This window comes from Phoenix dactylifera, chromosome 5, assembly GCF_051530095.1.
Source record: "Phoenix dactylifera cultivar Ajwa chromosome 5, Ajwa_hap1_PhDact_Kaust_v1.1, whole genome shotgun sequence".
Taxonomy (NCBI): domain Eukaryota; kingdom Viridiplantae; phylum Streptophyta; class Magnoliopsida; order Arecales; family Arecaceae; genus Phoenix; species Phoenix dactylifera.
In genome coordinates this window covers 31,864,621-31,889,931 of record NC_143194.1, presented here as the reverse complement: position 1 = coordinate 31,889,931, position 25,311 = coordinate 31,864,621, and the positions used below count along the sequence as shown (strand labels likewise).

Sequence of the window (25,311 nt, the reverse complement as noted above, 5' to 3'; positions counted from 1 at the left end):
ATTTTGGTGGAACCTTAACTGGGGTAGGTGCTCCTAAGCTGTTTTTCCTTCATGATTTAATATATGAATGAAGAATATTCGAATTTCCAGCATTTGCTTTCCTATAACACGTCACGGAATTGTTCTAGTGGCAGAGACAGGGGCATAGGCGTGGCAGTTTTAGCGGCTGTCATCAACTCGGGCACCTTTTGAATGCATGTCTAGCTTGATAGATGCAGCAAGTGTGAATTCCAAGATAGCAGAAACCAAGTTGCATCTCAGAAGTAGGAAAGAGTAATGTTATGAAGACAGTTCTTCTTAGAAGCAAGACTAAAATATCATGGAGTGCTACTTCTATACTCTCCCTCCTCCAAATGTGGGAACTGGAAAGAGACAGGCAATCAAATGATCCGATGAGTATTAGATGGCATGGCATTTAATGGCACAGCCTCATGAATTGCACCAAGCATCTTCTGCCACGCGAGAACGGACCTCACCTTGAGAACAATATGGAAACCATCGTCTCTGCAAAGAAACATTTTGACTTTTTCCTGGGGCCAACAGCACCTGCAATACCCGACGACTCAGAAAATTTGAGCCACTTTTGCGATGCGAATCCAGCAGCTTTAGCTCCATGACATGGTTGCGTCTGTTCGCACATTTTCCCCACCAGCCCAGCAGCTTTAGCTCCATGAGAAATGCTTGACGTAACATAAAAATCAAGCACAAAGAAGAGCATGGAAGGGCTGATACGTAAATGTCCCGTTGCTCCTAAACTTCCATCCTGCACCGACCCCATACCAAATACCGTCGGACCGGAACAATAGAGAGGTTACGTAGGAACTAGGGAATGAAAAAGTAAGAAAGGAAAAAAGCTCCCAGGCACGTTTCAACGTCATACAATGTTAGTTTTTCTTAAGACAATATTTGTCCCTACCACTTGTGTGCAAAAAGTATCAACAAATTTATTTCCATAATACAATGGGAGTCAAGAAAAATCTGTTTATTTGATAGCTTTTTGCACTACGGATATCAAACTAGAAAACTTTAAGAGTTTGGCTGCAATAGCAAAACTAAAAAGAGAAAATTTGAGAAAGAAAGAATGACTAAAAAAAGACTAAAAAGAGACAAAATTTGAGAAAAAATGAATATGTTATGGTAATTTTTCTACAATAGAAAGATTTTTAGTGTTCTTCGTATCTCTTCAAACAGTTACAATATTTGTTTGAATAGTCACCACTTTTCAGACTGTAGAGTCACCTCCTTTTAACGTAAAGATTTAGCTCTTTTCAGACATCCACCATTTGTGTCTATTCAAAGAGTCATCTCTTTTCACTCTCAACTATCTTTCTAAAGTCACATCTTTTCACCTTCTTTCCTTCAAAAAAAAACAACATCCAAAACACACACACACACACATATATATAATTTGAAAATTTTCCAACATGTTACATATCAGCTGCTTCACATTTCTGAATAATCTAGTATCTATGAAACAGGAGATTAAATAGCAGCCTTTTCTTCCATGATGTTATGCTATAGCATTCCCTCCCTCACTCCCACATCATCGGAGCATGCAACTCAAATGAGGATAGAACAGTACCTGATTATTTGACAAGAAGACTTGGTGCAATGAAAGTGAACCGGTTGCTCTCATTTATTTCTTCAGCATTTCCCCTTCAAGAATAATCTCTGCGCAAATGTACTCACGAATCTCACAACTTTTTTTTTTCTTGACAAAATTTTCAAATGGTTTGGGATGAATATCGGCATCACAAATGACAATGTATGCAACAAGACAGCACCACCAATAGTTATGTGAATTTCATTCTTCACATCGCATTTTTGATTCCCTGGATATCACAGACCTGCTATTGCAAGCTCAATGGTTTTTGCTGACCATGATAATTTAGCCGTCCATAGTTTAAGGAGCGAACAACTTCTAAAAGCCAGACAATAAAGCAATTAAACAGGATCAAGTTCTTGCAGTTAAGCAGGACCATACCATGTAGAATCTCACGGTTCTTGAAGGGAATAGGTCGAATCAATCATCAAACACAGGCTAATAAGCAAACCTCTCGGACAAGTTTTTCTTTATTTTTCTTTTCTTTTGGGGCTATATTACGGTCCATGTATCCTGGAAAATTCACCGTAATAAGACTCCTTAGCTCACTTACATCAAAACCTCAGCAACAAGCACATGATACATAAGTTGCACCAGTTTGAATCAAAGAACACAACTTACTCAACTGACAAGAAACATGAATATCGTACCAATACCTCACAGGAAAGATACACTCACGACAAAGGCATCACAGCTCTTGCTTCCATTGCAAACAAATGTCAGATGAAATAGCCTCTTAGCAGCCAGAACAATGCATAGCTAATTTGCATTTATGTACACGAGCAAGAAGATAGAAGACTGGTGAATTTCTCTTTATTACTTGGAGTGCCATTAAATGGCTGAACAATGAGTCATGAACAAGTCACCTAAAGGTACACAATCCACGAGGAGCTTTTCAGCAGATAACCAAGTTGGGAACCATGAATTTGGCAAAAAATTTCGATTCATTGATGCAAACTCTGAATTCTACAACTGCCCAACAGGCTCCAGTTCTTCAGCTGCACCACTTTCAAAGAATTTGTCATAATTCAAGCTCTTTACAACATCAAAGAAATGTGCAACAGCCTCCTCTGGCGTCTTCACAAGAACACCATGGCCCAGATTTAGTATATGTCCCCTTCGCCCAGCACATCTCACAACCCTGGGAAATGCACAAACATCAGCTGGGCAAAACAATGTTTTTAAAGTCAAGTTTCAAATGAAACTTGAAATCTGATGTCTAGACATTATAAATCATTGACAGTTGACACAAAGGATGGAATGATGTCCTGACAAATGGCTATGTGAGCAACTAATAAGGAAGCAAGGTCCACGATGGCTTCTGAACGTAACATTAATTCGACCATTATAATAGTGCACCATGCGAAAGAGTTATAGCTAGAAACTTCTCATCCATTGCACCAAGGACCTAGCCCACATAATATTGCAATTTTTCCAGATATTCATGAGATCTGCAAAACCAATAGAGCAGATGCAAACTTGCAAAAACAATACCAGGAGGTGATACATTTAGTTGAAACATAGGGACATTAACTCATACTAAAAAATTACATATTTTTCCTATTTCATTTTTAATTTTTAAAAAATGACATGGATCCTTAAAACCAAGAGCATAATGTGTCAGGGACATTGTGTGCTCACTATTCAGAGTATTGTAAATCAATGTAACATGGGGAAATTCAAGAAAACCTAGGCTCCTTAAGGAGTTCAGTATTCATGTTAAAAATGGAGTGAAAGAAAATATAACTATAGCATGGGAAAGATTGATATATTGATGTGGATTTATGAAAACACAACAAAGAATTAAGTTAAATATTATATATATATATATCAGGATGGCATTGCATTGGTTAATAATGGAGACAACCCCCAAGCATACAAGAATTTAAATGCCCTATTGGAAAGAAGTGGCAGATACAAGAAAACCTAAATAAAGTTAAATAGAAAGGTTGTGTTTAGAGACATATGCTTCTTGAGTAAGCTGCAATAATAACAAGAAAACCATCAATAGGGATGAATAGCAAAGATCCATGAGTAAGCTGCAATAAGAAAATGCGACTAGTAATTGTTATAATTGAAAATATATGCTTTTTAATCACTACTGAACTCTTAGCAAAAGTTTAGCCAATGATTTACTCCCATCATATATATATTCGACAAACTCATGACTCTATGTCAAATATTTTAAGCTGCACCCAAAGAAGATAATGACACTTGACTGAGATTAGATGAACTCAAGAATGATCAAACAGAGAGCACCTAAATAACCAAAGAACCTTCTTTTAGTCGGAGAACGACCACTTCCATTGAAAGAATAATAACTGATGATGGACAGTAAATGCATAAGCTGGAAAAATGAGAATGAAAGAGAAAAAGAAGTTGACAAGCAGTGACAAGATGTTAGTATCTATAAATAGCTTGGGACATATCCAATCCAACACTGAGCTAATTGACATATTAGACTCACCTATGGATTTCATCTGTCAAAACAGGAAGTGGAGAAAATAGATAAGCTGGGTCTACATTTCCCTGCACGCTAATTTTACTTCCAAGCCGCCTCCTTCCATCTGCCATATCCACTGTCCAGTCAAGTCCAATCACATCAACTCCAGTTCCAGTCATGCGCTCAAGTAGGCCCCCATTACCATTGACATATAACACAAGTGGTATCTGAGGGCATTCCTTCTTTATTGAACTTACCATCTGCAAGTTAAAAAGTAACATTGGATGGTCAAAGGAGTAAGACATACATACTTTTTGAAAAAAGCATTGTTGTATGCTTGACTTTGAAATAACGTTTGTAATATACATGACTTCATACTTCAGAAACCAATATACAAGGTCTGAAAGGCAAAAGCAGTGAACAAATTAATATATTAAGAGGTTAGCACATAAATCAGTGCTAAGCAACTGAGTATTAATGATGTACGGCAGCACAAATGACCACATATAGACATCAAGTGACTGGTGGTCCCAGGTCATTCTGTACATGAGCTTTTTCGGAAAGCCACAAATCATCACAGATATATTATATGTGGCTGCACAGCAGCTTATATTCCAAATCAAAACATGGTTGGTTCTCTAATAAGTTGTTATCATTGGATACCAAGATGACACAAGTCTTTATAAATTACAAGTTATCATGTCCCCTTGTTTTTGAAAGATCTTAGTACTATCAGTATCTTCAATTGTAATGAGAACTATAAACAATTTAACTAACTATGCCATTTTATGACAATTAGCAGAAATATATCTGCCAAAAGAAGTCCTCATTAGGATTTTTAAAGAATTATATTTAACCTGAAAAAATCCCTCCTATAAAAGTATTGTCATTATGTTCTTTTCAATATTCACACACAACTTCCAGAGTCTATCTGCAATACCATATGGAACTGATTAAATTTATTTTGAAAAAGAAATAACTAGGTTCTTCAAACTTCAAATGTTTCATGGTATTATATGAAACATCAAACCAAAAGAACACTAATTTGCTGAAAATTCTACTTAATCTTCGGTTAAATATCCAAATTGAAGATGCCAGCTTACCAAACTGGTAAGAAGTAGGAGGAGGAGGAGAAGAAGAAGAAGAAGAAGGCGTATGGCGAGCATAAAAGATAGCAATACCACATATTATAAAAGCATAATAGAATTATCATATTGTTTGCAAAAGCATGTAAGGAAATCATACATTATGCATACTATACAAATGAATGGCACCCACATGCGTGTATATACATTTACACATTGTATAGTATAGATAATATTCACATTATAATATCTTAATATATAACAGAAATCCAAAAAAATTTGGTCCATGGATTGAAGTTGACTTAAAAAATTCAGTTAGAACAAAGACTATTACTTAATAAACGTTAACTGATAGCAGTTCTTCTATAACACAAAACGAGAGAAATACACAACAAATAGTTGGAGGGTATCCTTGGACACCTCCAGTCTTAAGGTCACTACACAAATTAACCAGTGGATGATTCATATAGCTGTCAAAAACTGGATAGGAGAACACAGTTTTCAAAGCCAACACTAACAGTGATAAGTAAAATGAAACCAAATGCTGTGTTGATCCCTCTTCCTAAATTTCTCTTCTAGGAGAGATTTGCGGGTCATCCTTAGGGTCTTTTATTTCAGTTCCGAGATGATATCTGACGGTTTGCTTCCTCTTTGAACAAAAGAAGTAATACTAACTTAACTGGAACAATTAAGAAATTCATACTCCACTGCCTCTTCAACGTCCAAAAAGTCTACCAAATGACACATGGTAGAAATGTAAACTTCTGTTGCAATGCATATGCATTTTAAGATCATGTAGGTAGCCTAGTTCACACAGTTATTTATATAAGAAACACTGCATATGAGGTTAAAATTTAGGAAATAAACAAAATCAGAAATTAATGTCCAATTTACCTGCTTGATGTATGGCTTTGACCACTGCTCCCAAACATTAGGTGGTAGTTGTCCACCCCATGAATCAAAAATTTGTATACACTGAGCTCCTGAATTCACTTGGAAAATGATATAGTCAGATATTGCTTGTGTAAGATGAGAGAGAAGAGCCTTCAAAACATTTGGTGCAGTATGGCACATGCTTTTCACAGCTGTATATGTGCGGGTTGAACCCCCTTCCACAATATAAGTAGCAAGTGTCCATGGTGCTCCAACAAATCCAAGCACCGCTGCTTTCTCTCCAACCTATAACGAAGAAAGATGCTAAGTAATCAGAAATAAATCACCATACAGATGAACTGCCATGTTTATGAACACCAGCCATGTTTACTGATACAATCAAACTACGAATATCCAAGTATCCAGCACTTCAGGAAGCCAACAAAAAGTAACCAGGAAGACATATTAATCATTCACCTTGAGGATAAGTACCAATGACAACACGAGATGCAAGTTATGAATATGAAGATTCTGACCACAACCATGACATCACAGAGGACTAGAAGGAAATTTTATTAGCATTGTACATTTCATGCAATTCAAAGATATCAATGCTGCAAATATCCTAGTTGATAGCGATACCCACCAATGAACCTAGACAAAACATAGTTATATATAAAGACTATCATACACAAGTCCTCTTAAAATTTCAATGGCACCTAGAATTAACATTTTATCTAAGATTGAGAACTTGCATGTATTAGATAAAGATGAGTATGTGTCTTTACTAAAATTAAAGTGTACTACTACCAGTTAAAATTAAGAAGGTATGCAATTCCAGACTAAACGGAAGGCATTTAGATTGCAAAAACATGCATGTAACTGAAATCCTAGATCAGCAAAACCCACAGCCCTTGGATTGCAATACTATAAAAGTATCTAGATCAACATCCACAGATATTGTACAGAATGAACAAACACATAGGATAAAAATCACATGCTTGTAGCTAGCAAATTGATAAACATGTATAAACAGCAGAAATGATCCATCTCAAAAGGCTTTCCAATATAAACATAAAGGCTAGTAACATATACATGAGCTATATCCAGGAACAAGTAACGAGCATGTGAAGACCTATGAGGGCGTGTATTTAGTCCCACATTGGTTATATGCCGGAAAGATCTTGAGTACTTATACAGGGCTAATAAGTCCTAAAAAAATACTTTCTAGCTAGCCTTTTTAGGTGAGGTTCTGAGTTGTTACAAATGGTATCAGAGCGGACCTAGCCCATGGTCCATGTGGACTAAGGGATGTGGCAGCACGGGCTCATTGAGACTGACCACGGGCCGATCGTAGGGCTTTTGATTAGATTTGAATGGATTTGGATCTTTAGCATGATGAGAACATTAGGGCTTAAACGGAGAGAATATGTAGGAACCTGTGTGGGCGTGTGTTTAGTCCCACATCAGTTATTTGCCCAGAAGAACTTGGATTCTTATACAAGACTAAGAAATCCGAAAAAAATACCTTCTGGCTAGCCTTTTTGGGTGAGGTCCTAGGTTGTTACAGAGCACCTGGATAAGCTATATCACAATTCCATCTCAAAGGTGTAGCTATTCCAATGAGAACTATCTGACACACAAAAAGAGACATCAAGGGCAAAATCAGTTTTTAAAAGGAAAAATCAACAAAGCAAAGATTAGAAAAGAACAAACCATTACAATTTATTTTCTGCTGAAATGATGTGTCAAAATTTACAGTTTGAAATGAAGTTTTGTATGCTTAAAGTCTTTTTTGTGGCAATCTGTCCATGCTCGGCTTAAAGTTGGCAATCTACACGTTTCAGCAACTAGAAGAAAATGAATGTTTCAAGAAATTCAAGCAAGCCAGATACAAACAAAAGAAAATGACATATGCAATCATAACAAGGGACTAGCACAGGAACTTCTACTTTGTTCTGGTGTCTTTATCTAGCAGTTTATATCATTTAGGCATAATCGGTATAGAAGAGAGGATAATATATTAGCATGACTCTGGACTTCTACATAGGGTATGGGTATAAATATGCTTCCTAAGCAACCGTTGACATGCTGACACTGTGATTAGTATGCATCGTCATTAGATATATGCCAAAACATTCAGAAACAGTATTTGCGAGAGCAAAAGGTGACTTAAGGATCTGAAGTAATGTCATTGTTGACCAATGCTTCAGATTTATTTCCATATAAGAACATATAAACCTGAGGATTGCTTAGTAGATTTTTATTTTATGCAGAATAAACAATTTTATGGGACAAAATAAATCAGATATTTACCTCGTTGCGTAAGATCCTTAGAGACTCTCCTACAAACTGAAGTTTCTCCAAATCAATTGGATGCAATTTTTTAAGACCCTCCGTGGAGAAAATAGGTGATGGAATGATAGGTCCCTTTACTTCTTCTATCTCAAAAGGTACACCAAATGCAGGTAGAGGAGTAAGTATGTCAGAGAAAATTATGACTCCATCTGGCTGAAAAGCTCTCCATGGCTGCAAAGAAATTTCTACTATGAGATCAACTGTCTCTGATCTCTCTCTGAATGATGGGTATTTCTCTGCAAGCTTTCTGTAAGCAGCCATATACCTTCCTGCTTGGCGCATCATCCATGCTGGAGGTCGACTTATGAGATTTCCTCTAGCAGCCTGAACCAAAAGTGGGTCTGGAAAAGATAACTATCAACACTTAAGTAGATAACCCATTTCAACTTCAAAGTTTCTGATAGACAGTAGATCCAGATTATGTGAACGCACATGAATTACTAATAAATTTTCTTTTTTTGAAAGTCAAGTAAGACATACTTCTACAACGAACTTCATATATAAAGTGTGAGAATCACTTGTTACATTAAATGGCCTACATCTTGTAATTCATTTCCCAGAACAATGTTCATCGAGGAATAAAAGAACAGCATTCAGAAGCTTTCCATAGTTTGGATTTGTATTTTCAGGAAGACTCAGCTGATCCACGCATGGAATCAGCATCCCTAGCATGTAAACGGGTTGAACTTGAAACAATAATGATGTAAATAGCGCGAGAAGAAAGTTGGGACTCTTTATTGATATATAAATGTTTGATCAACAATCATTCCAATTTCCTTGGATTGCAAAATTAATAAGGTATTCTAGCAATACGGAACATTTAAAACTACAAACTACAATTTCTGGACATCTTAAAGGCCATTGAATCACGTCATCAGTCAAAAACTAAGTATATACAAGATCTGTTCCGTCTGATTGGAGCAATTTGACTCATCAAACGAAGACCAAAGCTTGTAGTTGCATCCATGGCTTGGAACACATATTAAACAAAAGGATCTATCGGCATTGCAGAGGTATTAAGGCTCTTTTATGCATATAAATGACCTGACAGTCTTTTCAAGCAAAGAATTAAAAGTTCCCGAATCAAAACAGAGTGTCCAGCATCAAGAAAATATTTTTTTATGGCAGCATTAACCCCATGGACTATTAACAAATTAACAGACGCCAACATTCTGAAAAATCTTAACCTCATTGATTCCAAGTTCACGAATGAGGTTCCCTCCATGTTGTATTCCCAATTCAATATCTGACTGGAATTTGGACAAACCTTTCACTAGAATGGAGACTTCAAAAATAAATCTTTCCCTAAAAAATGCCTCAGAGTAATGAAACCTTACAGATTGACCACCCAATTAGCCCGTAAGAACATAAATCCCTCATCTTTTTTCATCCATTGGATTCCACCGCAGAAATTATAGCAACTAGCATCACCAGAACGAGCAACGAGAAGAAAATAAGAGAGAGGTTATATTTCGCGAAGCAAATTGGGTTATTATGGAAGCATACCGGAAGAGAAGCTTGCCCTAGGGAACCGCTGCCGGATCTTCCTCTGAGAGAGAACCCTATTTCCACTCTTCCAACGGGGGAGAAACCCTAGCTGAAGAACCGGGTCGCGAGACCTCAAACCAACCGAGAAGCCATTGCTGAAAGGGAGTTAGGTTACGACCTTAGTAGAGAATGGCGAAAGATCAAATCTTTTGTGTATATATAGAGAGAGAGAGAGAGAGCGAGCGAGAGAGTGTCTTGTGCTTTACCTGCTCACAGGAGTGGAGCTTACACGCATCGCGAGAGAGAGGTATAAGTTCTTGAATGGAAAGAAGAGAGAAGAGAGATAGAGAGAATGCTCGTTCCTTTCCCGCTCGCTTCCTTATCTTCGTTTCGATCGCTCTGTTCCGGAACCCGGTCAGCCGTCGACAAGAGAAGCAATCTATCACCCTGAATCCTGATCGCCACATGGCTTGGTTGCTCCCTCCGTTAAGAATCGGACCAGCGGCACGCGCTCTGCACCTTCAAACAAGGTCACGATAACGGCGTTATTTCATTATAAACGGATCCCCACCCAAACTGCTGTTATTCTAACAGTTGCAACGGCTATTATTTATCTCGATATATATTATTTTAAAAATTTTAGTATTAAAATAATACTATTATATGAACTGTTATAAGTAATTGTGTTGCTACCACCGTTGACTTTATAAGAAAAAAAAACTTTTTTCACAATTTGCAAATTTTTTTTCTTCTCAAAAAATATTTTTTGGAAGGAAACTGATGCCAAAATTCTTGAATTAAAAAATATATTTTTTTTATTTAAAGAAACTAATGGTTGCCGCTGAGAATCGCCCATCCTAGTAGGGATGAAAGTGAATCAGATAATATATGTTTGGATTTATTTTCGTATCTGAATCTATCCGGATATAAATAGAAATTTAAGTATTTGACTAATATCTGTATTTGTATTCATATTCATCAAAGAAAAATGGATATGGATATGGATAGGCAACTCTCCAATCCGTATCTGTATATCCAATTTCATTTGTAATGCTATTTAATTTTATATAGCATTCATGATTTTTTTTTTAAAAAACAATGAGCATATTAACATACTATTAACTTGATTTAACATCCACTTAGTAATATCTTTAATTCTGTGATCATAAAATTTAATTATTCGATTTAGATCAATATTTTATGTACATACTTTTGGTGTCCGATTTGTATCCATATCCGTTTAAAACAAATATGGATATAAATTTTTACATCTGATTAATATCCATGTCTATATCTATATTTGTTAAACAAAATAAATATGGATATAGATATGCTAATATCTAATCCAATTTTTGCTTTATGTCCTAGGCATCACGATGAAAAGTGCAATGACGTTGGAGAACCCGACTGTTGGCTGTTCGGTCGGGATCGGAGAGGGCGAGCAGCGTGTGGTCACCACTGGGATCCTTGTTGGGTGGCCAGGCTTTGACTTGGAATAGCACAAATAAAGAAGTCCACTGGCCGAAGTGTATCCGGTGGGGGACTTTTTGATATCTAAATTAGGATGGTGCTCAGAAAATAGAAGGAGGTTCTCTCTTAGTCTGTTAAGGTGTTTTGTGTGTACTCACCTCCTGGGTTTCCCTCTTTTGTTGATTAATTGGGTGAAGGAGCTTACCTACCACCAAAGAATTAGGGCACATGGGTCGCCCAAAAATGACTAGCCTAGGTACAGCCTAGTTGAATGTCTTGCACGCAAATGACATCTCGCCTGTTACATCACTAGAATTTCGGTGATCACCGAAGCTCGGGTTAGGATGCGACCAACTATGGAAAACTCATAATATGCAAGTTCAACAGTACGACATTGGGCCAGCCAAGTGATAGCTCTTGATCAACCACGTGTTGGTGCCGTGGCAAATTCTAATTGGCTGGTTCTTCTGGTGAGCTATGGCCGATTTGGAGGTGCATCACTAACAAACGTTATTTATAAATGGCATTTTTTCAAGCCCTGCGCGAAGTGAAGCATGAGATGGCTTGATATATCATTTCTTCTAATGTTTATCTGCCCTATTAGTGATTGCAATCACCTCTGCAATGGGATAGATACGGTCTTCCTCTGTCTCTCTCTCTCTCACGCGCGCGCGCGCGCACACACCACACATGCGCGCGCACCCAAAAGGAGAGTTAGGAAACAAACGCATGTATACAGATGGGCAGTCGATCGCTCAGCCAAGGAATTTGTGGTATTATTATGACAATAGGAAACGATCGGAGTCTAGCGTAATCAAAATAGATCAAACAATGCAAATGCTTTTGGGTCAGCTGTTGTTAGGAGAGGAAAAGGGAATACGGCATCCGATGGCCATGCCGCCATCCATCGAATCCTAATTGAGCAAACAAAACTCACATGAAATGTTTACGCAAGCTCATCATCCATTGTATTTCCCTTTCCAAGTTTGTTACCATTGATTGGGGTGATTGTACAATACTATCTACTTGGTACCTTTTTTTTTTATATTTGGTACTTTTTCGAAAGAAAATTATCTTCTTGATACTAGCATAAATTTTAAGTAGATGCCAAATCTGATATTACCATTGACCTCTTTCGACACCTAGCATTGCCTTATGACGCCATGCAATTCCCTTCTGCATGTCAAATCGCTCTTGGACGTATAGGTACAACATTATGCTTAACAAGTTACAAGGCTGCAAGCCTCATCACGATTGGAGCTGCAATCATCAAGAGATTTTCATTTCTTGACGTCTTGTACCATTATCACTGCATTGATCTTAATAGCACCCTCCTGATCCCCGTCTTGAACTGGGTTGCGGTATTTCTTTTCACACGGAAAGATGATCTTAATAGATAACGTGCCTGCAACAAGCATGCCACAAGTCTATCCCATAATCTGAGCAAGTCTTTTTCCTTGTTTATTCCTCCTTTAAAAAACCGAGGATTAGGTCACAGCCCAATGGCTTCATGTTACATACCCGGACGCTGCATCCTCCAATCATTGTATGCACCTGGTTGCTAAAAGTAGCAGATTAGGGAAGTAGTTTCTAAATCGCACTTAATAATACTATATGCAGCATACCGAAAATAAGTTGCAGGTAGGAGTTAGCCCGTTTGTTTGGATACCGGCATCTTCAATTGCACAATAAGTTGAGTTGTTTATTGGACTGCAACTTAAATCTATCTTAGGGTCGGAGTGGCTGCAAGATAAGTTGTTGAAGTTGTATCCTCCTCCTCCTTCCTTCCTCACTCCTCTCTTGTCCTGCTCTCATGTCCCCTCCTTCCGTTCTAATCCTCCCACCCCACCCCACTCTCAAGTCTCTCCCTGCAGCTGTGGAGCCCCATCACCCACAGGAGGCCCACAGCCGTTTCCTCCGCCTACAACTTCCATTTACATTGAATGCTAAAATCAGGTATCATAAGATGTTCGAGGAAATGTCCATAAAAAATAGCCTCTTTTTCCCAAACTCTTTCAAACACAAGAAATATACTTTTCTGTAAGTCTACTTGCTGCAATTTAAGTTGCAATGCAACTTCAACTTGCAGTACAACTTCAACTTCAACCATAGAGCTCTAAATAGCCCCATGGTAGAGTTATGTAGTGGCTAATTACGAAAAGAGTTAAACAGCTAGGACTCCGGGAAGGGTTGGTGAGAGTGGCATATTCAGGTTGGAACTGTGCACAGAATATGCCCACTCCACACCTGAAATACATTGCCAATTTCACCTGAGAGCTCACATATTTATGTTTCCATGAGCCACTCCAAGCGAAACATACAAACAGCAGCTTTGTCTCTATTTGCAAACTGAGAGAGATCCATCCAAGCAAGAATTTCGTGGCAACAAGACCAACCAATATATATATATATATATATATATATATATATGACAGGTTCAATGTTCCTGATACACCGCTGCCTTTGAAACTATCATAGCTTAGTAACTGGCAGTAAGACGACACCTGCTTCAATTCAAGAATAAAAGAAACAAACAGTTTATACATGAATATCAGTTTATCTCAACCTAACTGATGATGATGTCAAAACAGGTGTAAAGGCATGTCCAAAATATACTGCTTTTCTTATTGGAAAATCTGAATATACAGCTTTGAAAATGTCAACTTCCATATGTAGGCCTTTGTATTTCTCTCTTCCCTATACTGGTGTAGAACAAGAACAATACAACAAGATCTACATTACATCCTATGTACAAATATGCACCGATAATGATGCTAATAACTAGTCAACATTAACTTCACAATCATATGACTCGGGCAAAAATTGAGAAGCTTCTTAGATTCCAAAACTTAAGTCAATCTTTTGCGACACATTGCCAAGCAAGAGTTAGGTAAAATGCAAGATAGTATCTTACCCATGTGAATCTCAACAGAAATGGCGTGATCGATATGCCCTTCGATAATGATGTCTCAAAATAAGTTGGCCTTGGAGTGGATGGGCAGCCAAGTGATCGAATCAGCTCCTCTACGGACAAGATCCTGAACTTGGTGGGTGAGTTGAGAACAACATTGTCAACCCGATGCTCAAAGACCTTTCCATTCTTATCGAGCTTGTACTCAGAGGTGCCATCAAAGCGGCCATGGCTCTCCCATGGTACGCGGGGGATGCCATGAACGATCCAACGGATCATGATAATGTTCTCTGCTGGCTGCCATATGCTTCCTATGTTAATCCACAGGGCCTTGAAGAAAATACGACCATTGAGTTGCAGTGCCCAGAAAATTCGTTTGTAGTTGTCAATGCCCACAAAAGTGTTGAGAGGATCTTTGAAGACAATATCATCTCTGAACAAGAAAGTAGAAGCATCTTAGAATAGCATTAAGTATAATTTCCTCACATTATCATTGTGTTTTTTGAACAAAAACAGACGAAAATGTAACATCAAAGAATGCAAAGCATGAACAGATTCCTGAACGTGACACCTTCCACACATAAGCAACCAACTCTGGCATTCTGGTATGAACTTAGCATCCCTGGTATTCCAAAACGGCCCATATGTTGAATAGGAAAATAATTTGACAATGGAACTATGTATCTTTGAGAGATTTGGAAAGGCATTTTAAGTTATAATGCGATATCAAGTTTCAATATGTACATAGAGCTTAGAGGATCTGAAGTAAAGCTGTACATTCATGATTCCAAGTTTATCCCCTTGCACTGAAATAAGGCCCTTGATCTCAAATAAAATTGAATAATCGTCTGAAACTTACTCTACTTCAACCTACAGGACCAACTGTACATTGGTTGAGAAAAAAGTAAGAATTATTGTTCGACTTGATTTAAAGGTATTCACTGAAACTGGAATAGAAGATTATTAGACAAATGGAACCTGACGAAAAAATTGTTCTTTACCTGAATGACTAAAAAGCCTGAACACACTCACACTTTCGGATCAAAGGAATACATGCTTTTCCTGGAAAAACTAATTTTCAAAATGTGTTTTATACTTTCCTCAATACGGTCCTGGATTCTCGCTGCATGTACTTTGAGTGACCTCACGAAGGGCACTTCGATCTTAAATAAGTTTAACATTGATCAGGGCCTTCTTCTTCATACAATTGTTTGTTGAGTACATGTGTTATGAGGATCGACGATAGGAACTTAGAAAACCAGACATCAACATCTAATTACAAAGATAAATTACTTGATGAGGACATGGCCAAGATGTCTGCACCAAAAACTTAAAAAAGAGAAAAAGCCAAACTATGCAACCTTTCACCCAGTTGTTTATAAAATAATAAACAAAAAACGCCCATGTAAATTCAGAAGTCTCATATGACTGAATGCCATATTTTGCCTTATTCTCTTCCGTTAAATTCTCTGTTTCTAGTAGTAGGAGAGATTCATCTAACACAGTGTATCAGTTAGATATCTTATGGAGAGAACTTAAAAGCTCTCACCTCCATTAGAAAAAAAAAAAAAAGGAAAGAGATTTCTGCTTTTTAAAGCGAACTCGATGCTGTATATTTCTCAATACGATTTTTCTTTCCCTCTTTTTCAAGGTCTAGTCGCCTATAGATGTCATGGGCTCAATCTACAGCATAAATATTTACAAATGCTGAAAAATCTGAATTTGCATACATTTGATTACTGGAATCAGATCTGAAACTCTCAACAAACACAATAACAAAAATCGGTCCATGCTAGCGCATTACTTCCATTCTCGAAACCTGCAACCTGACAAGTATTGGTGCAAAAATTTAATGCGGCTTTGTTCCCATAGGTGTATAATCAAAGGGCACCTTATCTTAGGTATGCATCGCCTCTTATGATTCCAGATTACTAGTTTTATAACTTGCAGAGTCTGTTCAATTAACTATTGTCATCTAGCTTGCTACTTTACATTGGCGGTGCAAAAATCCATCTTGATTTCACCGCTCTCGTACATCCCAAACCATCCCATAAGATTCCAAATTGCCAACTCCAACGCTTCTAAAGCATATTGACTAATTCTAGCATGCCTTCTTTTTTCTTTTTCTTTTTTTTTTTGGTTTTTCCTCAATGGTGAACTCAAGAACCAAGAATCTTGTACCTCTAATTTCACAATATTAATTGATGGCATCTAAAAAGGGAGCAGAAAACAGGAATCACCCAGCGAGTGTCAAAAACTAAGCTTAAAAAACCAAAAAGATCAAATTTTTCATAATAGAGGAGGCGACAAACCTATAGATATCGAATCTGGGTTCCCTCTGGAAGATATCGGGGAAGTCCTCCCTCAGGGTTCGGATCACGTAGCCCATATTCACATAGTATCTCTGCTTGTCCTCGTCGCCGTCGCGCTGCTGCTGCTGCTGCGTTGGAGAAGGAGACGGGAAAGAGGAGGAAGCGCCGGGTAGAAGGGGACCGGAGAAGAGCGGGGAGAGGCCGGTCCTTCGAAGAGGGTCGGAAACCCTAATGACCCTCTCCTTCTCCTCCTCGTCTTTGACTCGCCCACAGACGCAGACCCTTGGCCTGGCCCTCCGACGGCCGGCAGAGGGTTTCGCCCCCGGGATCGAGGTGATCCTCGTGAGAGGGACGAGGGAAACCATTCAACAAGGGGGCGGATCGAGAGGAGGATAGAGGATGCGTTGTCTTCTTTTTGGTTTTTTAATTTAAATACGTTGAGAGAGAGAAGGTTATCCTCCAAGTTTGACCTGCAGAAGAACCTACATGTAACCGACCCTCGAACCTTTGATTTTATTGAACCGGTTCTTGATTTTTTTCTTTTTTCTGCACTTATCAGACAATAAAAAGAAAACTCATTAGTGATACACTTGGCATGATGACTCATGGGTCATGGGAGATAAAATACATCGTCCTATTTTTGGCATGAAGTCACCCAATTCAGACCGGCCCCAGAAGGTCAAGCCAACCTCAGAAGACCGAGCCGACCTTAGAAGGCCGATCTCATCGTCTACATGCTGCGGCCATGCCCTGCAGCAGCCTCACCGCACCATACTTTGCTTGCTGGCCACGCCACGATATATCAATCAAGAACCATACGTTGCCACACCTAGCAACGCCTTACTGGTCACAGGAATGGCCTATGCCGTGCGCCTCAAGCAAGTTCTAGCTGCGCGCCATCTGTCTAAAATCCTTCTCCTCCCATGATGAGGATGGGTCATACCTCCGCCACCTGGGCACCTTTACGGGGACTATAAATAGCCCCATCGGGTAACACCTAGGAAACTTTTTGACCAATTAAGATCCACTCTAACTTGAGCGCCGGAAGCCTTTACCGGAACCACCGGTGAGGCTTTGTGCAGGAACGTCGTCCCATGGGAGGTGGCTCTCTTTTCTCTGCTCCAGCTGGCAGCTCTCTCGACTCCTCCGGCGTGGTCACCCTCGGGCCAAATTTGAACCACAACAATAACCATCTACTCGGGAATTGGAAGCCTTTCTTGCATTTCTTTCCAATTGGAATAAGGCTACAAGGTTATTGGGTAACATATTTGCTGTCACAGTATTGTTGGATCATAGGGTTAACTAAAGTTTTCAACATCATATTGTCATTTTGGTTGAGAGACAGGGTTGTATATTTCATGCTAAATAAGAATTCATCTTTCGTTGCATGAATCTACTGATGAATTGTGTAATGGTTGCTTTGAGATATGCACAAATTGATAGATGCAAAGATTAAGAGTGCTTTGAGATCTGTGAGGAGCACGATCCAATCGCGATGTCACAGAAGAAGATCACCAGTTCTTTCGCGTGAAAGATACAGTTCGGACTCTTTGGTGAAAAGATACCCAGGTATGCATTCATGCAATAATTATAATAAAGAGTTTGTCATAAGAAGAGATAATATTTCGAAATTTATCCTATAGCACTTGAAACAATATAAGCAGTCTCCTACTCAAATACACCAGTTAGTCAGCTGCCACCTTGCCCCCTATAAACATGATCTACATGAAATCTATTGAAAGCTTAAACTTCTTTTTACTATAATTGTTCATGTAAAGTTGTCTTGAAATTATTTTTCTACTGGATGGTTTTCAATATAAATCCATATATTATTGGAAAATAATAATGATAAACCATATTGTTGTTAATGGATTTTCAATACGTTCATCTGAATTTTGAAAAGAAGACTATGAACCTCACACCTATGCATGTATGGAGGTTAAATTATTGCATAGATGGACTTTTCAGAATTTTGAGTCATCTCTATATGTAGTGTTTTCTTTTGCAGCGGGTCCTGGCTAGGTTTCTGAAGAATTCGGCTTCACGAAATAATGCAGAGCAAAGCAATGTAATTTGAGTTTTGGTGAGACCACGCCATCCTGAAAAAAAAAAATTAGAGCTTGTCATGTGCATGTTGTTTCATCTTCTATAAGCTCCTATTAAAAATTATCTAACCTCGGGAGTTGCCGCTTTTGTTGCAGAGAGCTTAATGAAACAGAATCAACCAAATATGCTATCAGTATCTCCATAAACAACCAATAACTTGTGACTAAACCAGGGTGACAAATCTTACTTTGATGTAACTTAGAGTCATGTTTTTGCTCAAATAAGATTTAGAATTCTGTGCAAATAATTGTAGTTAGTAGTTACTGCTGAAAGCCTGTATTGTTTGGGCGTTACCAAGAAAACGCTTATATTTGCAGGGTGCAAAACCTAGTTGGATGAAAAGCACACAAGTAATGTTTATGTTCAGAATGGTTTCGTTTTGAGGAGAATGTTCAGAATGCTTTCAATTAGATCTTAGAACATTTACCATTTTCCTAAAGGATTGAATTCATAATATTTTAACATCAATTAGATTTTACCTCAAAGAGTACTCAGATTTGTAATTTTGATCCATCATTAATAAGTGCTTAAAATTGTGCAAGGATATTGGAGACTGGTGCACCTGAAAGCCAAAGCATACTAGACTATGTATAAAACCAATAATAGAGATACTCAGAGATGAGCACCCCTCCATGCTGTTTTACTATCACCAGCAATGTCAATAAACCAACTTAGCTTATCATAGTTTCAGCAAATCTATTTGATACTTATATATCATTTTGGATGGAATAATCTTGGATGCTGGTCCATGTCTGTCCAAGGACCATAACAAGTCATGCTTTGTCAATAGGTCATGCAAATGAATGTATCCAACAGTGTGCACCGACTCTAGGGTTAGCCATGGAAAGATGAAGAGGGGTGCATTTGGTTTGCGACGAGAACCGAAATCAAAATTTGAATCGGAATAGATTGGAATGGTAATCGGAATATAGCTATTATTCTGCTATGCGTTTGTTTCGTAACTAAAATCGGGATCGGAATTGGAATAGAATTTGAATACTAGAAAAAAGTTCGGATTGGATTTTGGGAGATTGAGGCATTTTCATTTTTTTAGAAATTGGAATGGGAATGGGACTTGTTAGAGCAAGAAAGTGACTACGTCCCGACCAGAGGTATTGTCCGCTTTGTCCTTCTTAAAAAAGTCCTTTGAAAGGAAAGGGATAGCCCCTCCTTATAAGGCACAATCCACATTCCACTACTCTTTCGATGTGGCACTAAAGTCTTGGATCCTCTATCCGCCCTCCAACAGGACTCTCTCCAACAAATTACTCATTTATATTTCCATTTCAGAACTCAACTCCTCCCAACCAAATATATCCTTAGCTGATTGAATATTCTCCCTAACCAAACCTGTCTTAAGATGATTGAACAAGCAGCATGGTGACCAGATCACTGGGAAAGCAAGACAACGATCCATTTGGAAAATAAAGCTGTGAATTCTAACTCCTTTCAGCACAGTGATAAGGAACTTAGTCATGGAGCAAGGACGTTATTAGATATCTTTCAGAAACTTATTTACACCCCTTTTTTTTTCTGACTGAAGAAACTTATTTACACCTTAGGACATAAGGACAATTACCAAGTTTGAATAACTTAGAGTAGCAGTAAGGATTTGCATTTTTCTTTAAATTGTGAACACCAAAAAATACTACTTTTTTCACTAGGTAAACCAAACTATACCCACATGTGAAAAAAGTGAAACTAAATAAACTTGGATCACAAAATATAACCATAATCCTCAAAGAGTTGTCCCCTGCCTGTTCAGATCGGCTAGATGGGATTGCAGATTATTTAATTGAAGGGGAAGTTTCAACTTCAAACCTTCCACCAACTACAGTAATAAGTAATTTGAGGGAAAAGCACAAAACTTGCTCCAAAGCATTGGAAGATGTTTTATGGAGATGGAATTAACATGCTCTGCAATGGAAGATCAATTTATCTGTATAAAAAATTAAAATTGTGTATTTCAGTAGAAAGGAACCACAAAAGAAGAATACTGAGCAGAAAGAAGCATGAATAAGAATCCGCAGAACAAGCAGTCAGTCTACACCGTTGAAATCACCATTTGTCCCAAAAGTTTAAGCTCATAAGATGAGATAGATTTATTTATATATTTTATATTTTCTTACATTCCACCTCACATATGGGCCAGATTTTTCTTTAATGGATGAGCCCAACGTGATACCATGTTAAAATTACCAATTGTCCTAAAGACTTAAGCTTATAGGATGAATGGTGATTTCAACTTAGTATCAGAGCAGAGGTCCTGAGTTCGAATTCTATCTCCGTACTCTTTAATCCTATTATTAAAAAAAATTCACATATTGGGCTCGCCCATAAAGAAGAAAGTCCGTCTCACATATAAGAGGAAGTTTAAGAAAATATAAAATATATAAATAAATCTACCTCAGTCTATAAGTTTAAGCTTTTAGGATAAGTGGTGATTTTAGTATACATCCATTATACTCGGAACATAGAGAGCCAAGCATGCGCAAAATTGTCCTTTTAGATTTCTTGGTCCCGTGATATAAGAACATAATTTTGCGGTGCTACTAAAAATCTAAAAACAGAAAGAAAACAAAAGCAGAGTTGGATGCAACAATCTTGGCTCTCATGCAACGATAGACAGAGTCCTCTGGCGCATGCTTTCTTTCTCAGAACAGTAATCCTTTCCCGTTGGTCACAACCAATGAAAGGGGAAAGAATGCCCCTGAAACACCAAGTGAATAATCCTTGGAAGCCTCAGCCATGGGTGTTCACAGCCTCCCAGACCAAATTCTTGGGCACCGGGTTCGTCAAGTCCCGAGCTTGCAGTGCCGCGGTCCTTAGAGTCCCGAGCGTCCTCAGATTTGCATCCCAGAATGATGCAGCTGTGTATGGCAAGGCGTGCTTCTTGCAGAGCTCCTTCACATACGGAGAGATCCTTCGGAGTTGGCACCTCGGGAGGCGGGGGAAGAGGTGGTGCTCCACCTGGAACTGCAAACCTCCATGGAACCAGTCCATCCAGGGAGGGCACAGGATGTCGAGCGTCCCCATCGTCTGCTTCTCGAACCAATCATTCCCACGAGGCGGCCCGACGTAGACGCTCGCCGAGAAGTGGTTGAGACAGAACTGAACATGCTGGATTCCGGTGACCGCGAAGTTCGCCGCAACGAATATCGCCCTCTCGGTCCAATTGGGCAGCGCGGAGACGAGAAGAGGATACCAAATCCAAAAGATGATGCACCCCACGGTCTCCTGCCATCGGCCCGGCACCTTCTTCTTCGAGAGCAAGAGCAGCGCCGACTGCGCGAAGAGATTGACCCTGGCGACGCACATGACAGGGTAGAAGGTCCAATGCTGGTAGCTCACCAAGAACCGGGCGACAGAAGTGAAGGCGAGCTTCCTCTCGTAGAAGTAGGAGGTCAGGGAGGTGAAGAACTTGGAGGACACGGCGAAGAGGGGCATGTGCTGGACGTCGGGATCGAAATCGAGGCTGTTGCAGGCAATGTGGTGCGCATTGTGGTTCCTCTTCCACCAGCCAATGCTTATCCCGGCGAGGCAGTTGCCGGAGAGGATCTGGATCAGCCGGTTGAGTCCGGGGCTGGTCATGATGTTGTAGTGGCCGGAGTCGTGGCCGAGGAAGCCCGATTGGATCCAGAGGAGGCCCATGAGCAAGCCGCTGATAAGATGGACGAAGGTGCTGGTGGAGAGGAGGACGCCGGAGACGGAGACGAGGAAGAAGAAGGCCATGGAGATGAGGGAGCAGAGGACGCCGTGGCCCTTCTTCTCGAAGAGGCCGAGGCGGGCAAACTCGGCGACGAGGCGGCGGTAGTCCTTGGAGACGGCGGAGACGCGGTAGTCGGCGAGGTAGCCGACGAAGAAGCGGTCGAGGAGAGCCCAGGTGGTGCCAGGGTGGTATGCGACGAAGGCGTCGGTGACGTCCTGGCCGGCGAGGTTGAGGAGGGGGATGTCGCCCCCGGGGTGGTCCTTGACCCACCCGGTCACGTCATAGACCTTTCCCTGGATCGAGATCCAGAGGTCGCCCGGCGTGTTGTGACCCCGGAGCTCCTCGGAGGTGATGTACCTCCGCTTCTCTCCTTCCATAGCCATTCCAAGCACGAACAGGAAAATGGAAGGAAGAGATCAGGAGCCGAGAAGGGATCCCAAAACCTCCCCCTTTTGTTCCCTTGTTCTTTCTCTCTCCCTCCCTCTACGAGTGTGCTGAAGGAGGGGAAGATCCCTCCAAGAGCATAGAGGGATGAGAAGAAAGAGGAAGGGGAAGACGAGCTTACGGGCTCGGATGCGAAGGCTAAACATAGATCGGTGGTCGTTTAGGAATGGGGGAACGGAGGGAGGAGAAATGCTCGCGAGGATGACACCCGCGATCCCTGAAACCGCCATGACAGCAGCAGCGTGAGCTTGGATTTGTTATTATTATTTTTAGGTAGAATTCGTTTTATATATAGGCTGGATATACCTTCAGATTTTTGACCGGTTTGAATCATGAGCGGGGCCCGACGTCCTTCACCCATTAATACACCTAAAAGCCATGAGGTTCGTGGGGATCCAGGCAGGGCCACCTTTTTCTATATACGATGGGATGCTCTCGTCGTGCCGCGCGAGCATGCCAGTGTCCTATATTTCATTTTATCGGATAAATAACGCCAATTCCACCCTCAAGTTTGCTGGTTCGGTTTGTACCATCTAGTTCTGATTTTGAATGCAGAAGCAGCAACAGTCAATAATATTTTTAGCTTTATTATTTTTTTAACTTATTTTTATTTAAATTTATTTTTTTAGCATAAATAGAAATGGCAATTAGATTAAATACAATCGGATGGAATGCTAATTGGGTCAAAAATTCATCAACCCAAATCTGATCTATTTATTAAACAGATCAAAATTTTAAATCTAAATCTGACCTATTTATTAAATATATAACTTAACTCGATCTACACAATTCATTTATCAAACAAGTTAAACAAGTTAGACGGATTAAATAGATTTAAACAGGTTAAACAAATTAAGTAGGTTAGATTAAACATGTTAAAAATATATTAAGTAGGTTTCAAACAGATTTTAAATAGGTTAAACGGTTGGATCATAACCTGACCCAATTATTAAACGAGTCAAAATGGGTTAAATAGGTCAAATATTTAAGTATGAACCCAACCCATTTAATAAATAGGTTTAGACGGGTTAATCCATTTACAACCTAAATCCGTTTATGTCAAACTCAAAACTACTAAAACACGTCATTTGCAGGTCAGGTTGGCTGAGTTCGGGTCATAAATTACCATCCCTAGGCTCAAATGAGTTGCTATTCTTAGGGGAGTATCCTTTGTTGGTCTCTCAATCATACTATCTTAGTTCATAACTTTGTTCGCGATGAATGGTATTCTTGTATACTTTATTTTTAAACTCTTGATCATGCATATTGTCACGTTCTCATGATTGGATTAGTTTGCAAATGGAAAGTCTGCATTCTTATTGATGTGCTAGTCCGCTAGACAAATTAGCGAAGATGTTGGAGGTGAGAAATCAAGGAGAGATTGATAGAAAATTACATCTTAAAAATTGGCAAAATTAAGCCACTAATCAAAAAAGTCTTCAGATCAACTCATGATATTGTCTCAAGCTTGGTGATTTATCATATTCCCACTCTTGTTCTCTTCCCTTCCACCATTCTTTTTTCTTAACTCTATTTAATCTCCATTTAAGAAGGGCAGTTCAACGGTATGATACAACATCGGCTCATGCATATGAATATGTATGAAGTCATGAACCGAAATATGCTAAAAGTGCAGGCCGTTCGCATGAACCTTACTTGATGAGTATTATGATCAACTTGTCTTTGTTTATACGACAACACCGTACTTTCCTTTCACTTATGGTAGCCACCATTTTTATAACCTGAGTAAACAAATAATGCATTTTTCTCTTGTGATTGGTGATGGAATTGAGCACTATACTTTTCTCTCATGGATGGCAACTGAGTGAAGTCTTAAATGAAGGTTTGCAGCATGATATTGCCCTACCAAGAAGACAGGGAATATATATATATATATATGCCATTGCAGATGAGATACTAAAACTATTTTACAATCTAATATCACAAAACTTTATTATGTGTCATGAATAATTTTAGTAGTTAAATTAACAATATTTCTATTCTAGCTAACCTCAGCTTAGCTAATTAGCATTTCTCTCCATGGAAAAGGTCCATGTTTTGAGCCGTAGCAACGGTTCTATTATTCTTGCAATTTCTTAGATAAACCCTTTCAATCATCAGTGAGTGATTAATGGTTTAGGTTTTGCATCGCGCATTTACCCACCGTCGATGGCAGATCCCTTATGCATGAATAGTCAATAGTGAATAAGTTGTCTTATAATCAGAATTTTTGTAGGGAGGGGAAAGGGGGAAGGGAGTAGCTTGTGAATTGGATAAGTTCACCAGGATGGATTCGATTAGTTTAATTAGTTGGATTGGATAGGATATTAAATAGCATTGATAAAAGGGGATTAATTGTAAGTCAAGAATCTAGAAATAGTTTTAGGTCTTCTTAGGGACTTTTTGCTTTTAACATTTTATTCATTAAGATTGTAGATCATTTTCGGTATGCAACTCATAGGCTATGAAACTAGTTAAATAAACATAGAATGCAATTGGGGGCGGTATA

The 25,311-nt window shown here is 39.1% G+C and overlaps 2 protein-coding genes and 1 pseudogene across 6 annotated transcripts; all 3 read right to left on the bottom strand.

The window, feature by feature from the left end:
* Positions 1-2,045: 2,045 nt before the first annotated feature.
* HEME1 (Uroporphyrinogen decarboxylase) lies at positions 2,046-10,372 on the bottom strand. Of its 2 annotated transcripts, none has more exons than XM_008807407.5 (6): positions 10,117-10,372; positions 9,869-10,005; positions 8,321-8,703; positions 6,026-6,310; positions 4,071-4,306; positions 2,046-2,744 (listed from the first exon to the last, which is right to left on the bottom strand). In XM_008807407.5, exons 1-6 carry the CDS (start codon positions 10,143-10,145, stop codon positions 2,570-2,572), a joined length of 1,245 nt encoding a protein of 414 aa, XP_008805629.2. In that variant the 5' UTR covers positions 10,146-10,372; the 3' UTR covers positions 2,046-2,569. The 2 variants fall into 2 exon arrangements, with proteins under 2 accessions (XP_008805629.2, XP_038985048.1); XM_039129120.3 differs by having other exon boundaries at positions 8,321-8,686; positions 10,117-10,344.
* Positions 10,373-12,322: 1,950 nt separating this feature from the next.
* Positions 12,323-16,984, bottom strand: LOC103718540 (DUF2358 family protein (DUF2358)). Of its 4 annotated transcripts, none has more exons than XM_088722395.2 (3): positions 16,544-16,981; positions 14,235-14,664; positions 12,323-12,874 (listed from the first exon to the last, which is right to left on the bottom strand). In XM_088722395.2, the coding sequence occupies exons 1-3, from the start codon at positions 16,906-16,908 to the stop codon at positions 12,782-12,784; spliced, it is 888 nt and encodes a 295-aa protein (XP_088578521.1). In that variant the 5' UTR covers positions 16,909-16,981; the 3' UTR covers positions 12,323-12,781. The 4 variants fall into 4 exon arrangements, with proteins under 4 accessions (XP_088578521.1, XP_088578519.1, XP_088578520.1 ...); XM_088722393.1 differs by lacking the exon at positions 12,323-12,874 and adding an exon at positions 13,227-13,827 and having other exon boundaries at positions 16,544-16,984; XM_088722394.2 differs by lacking the exon at positions 12,323-12,874 and adding an exon at positions 13,227-13,824 and having other exon boundaries at positions 16,544-16,984.
* A 4,128-nt stretch (positions 16,985-21,112) lies between these two features.
* LOC103718541 (acyl-lipid (9-3)-desaturase pseudogene) lies at positions 21,113-23,037 on the bottom strand (annotated as a pseudogene).
* Positions 23,038-25,311: the final 2,274 nt, after the last annotated feature.

Coding starts and splice junctions, on each gene's coding strand:
- HEME1 (XM_008807407.5), bottom strand. CDS start 10,145: ATGCGTGTAAGCTCCACTCCTGTGAGCAG. Junction 8,704..9,868: donor TAGGGCAAGCTTCTCTTCCG/GTATGCTTCCAT, acceptor TATCTTTTCCAG/ACCCACTTTTGGTTCAGGCT. Junction 4,307..6,025: donor CAAAGCCATACATCAAGCAG/GTAAATTGGACA, acceptor TTTAACTTGCAG/ATGGTAAGTTCAATAAAGAA.
- LOC103718540 (XM_088722393.1), bottom strand. CDS start 16,908: ATGGTTTCCCTCGTCCCTCTCACGAGGATCACCTCGATCCCGGGGGCG. Junction 14,665..16,543: donor CCCAGATTCGATATCTATAG/GTTTGTCGCCTC, acceptor TTTCTTGTTCAG/AGATGATATTGTCTTCAAAG. Junction 13,828..14,234: donor TTCTGTTGAGATTCACATGG/GTAAGATACTAT, acceptor CTTGAATTGAAG/CAGGTGTCGTCTTACTGCCA.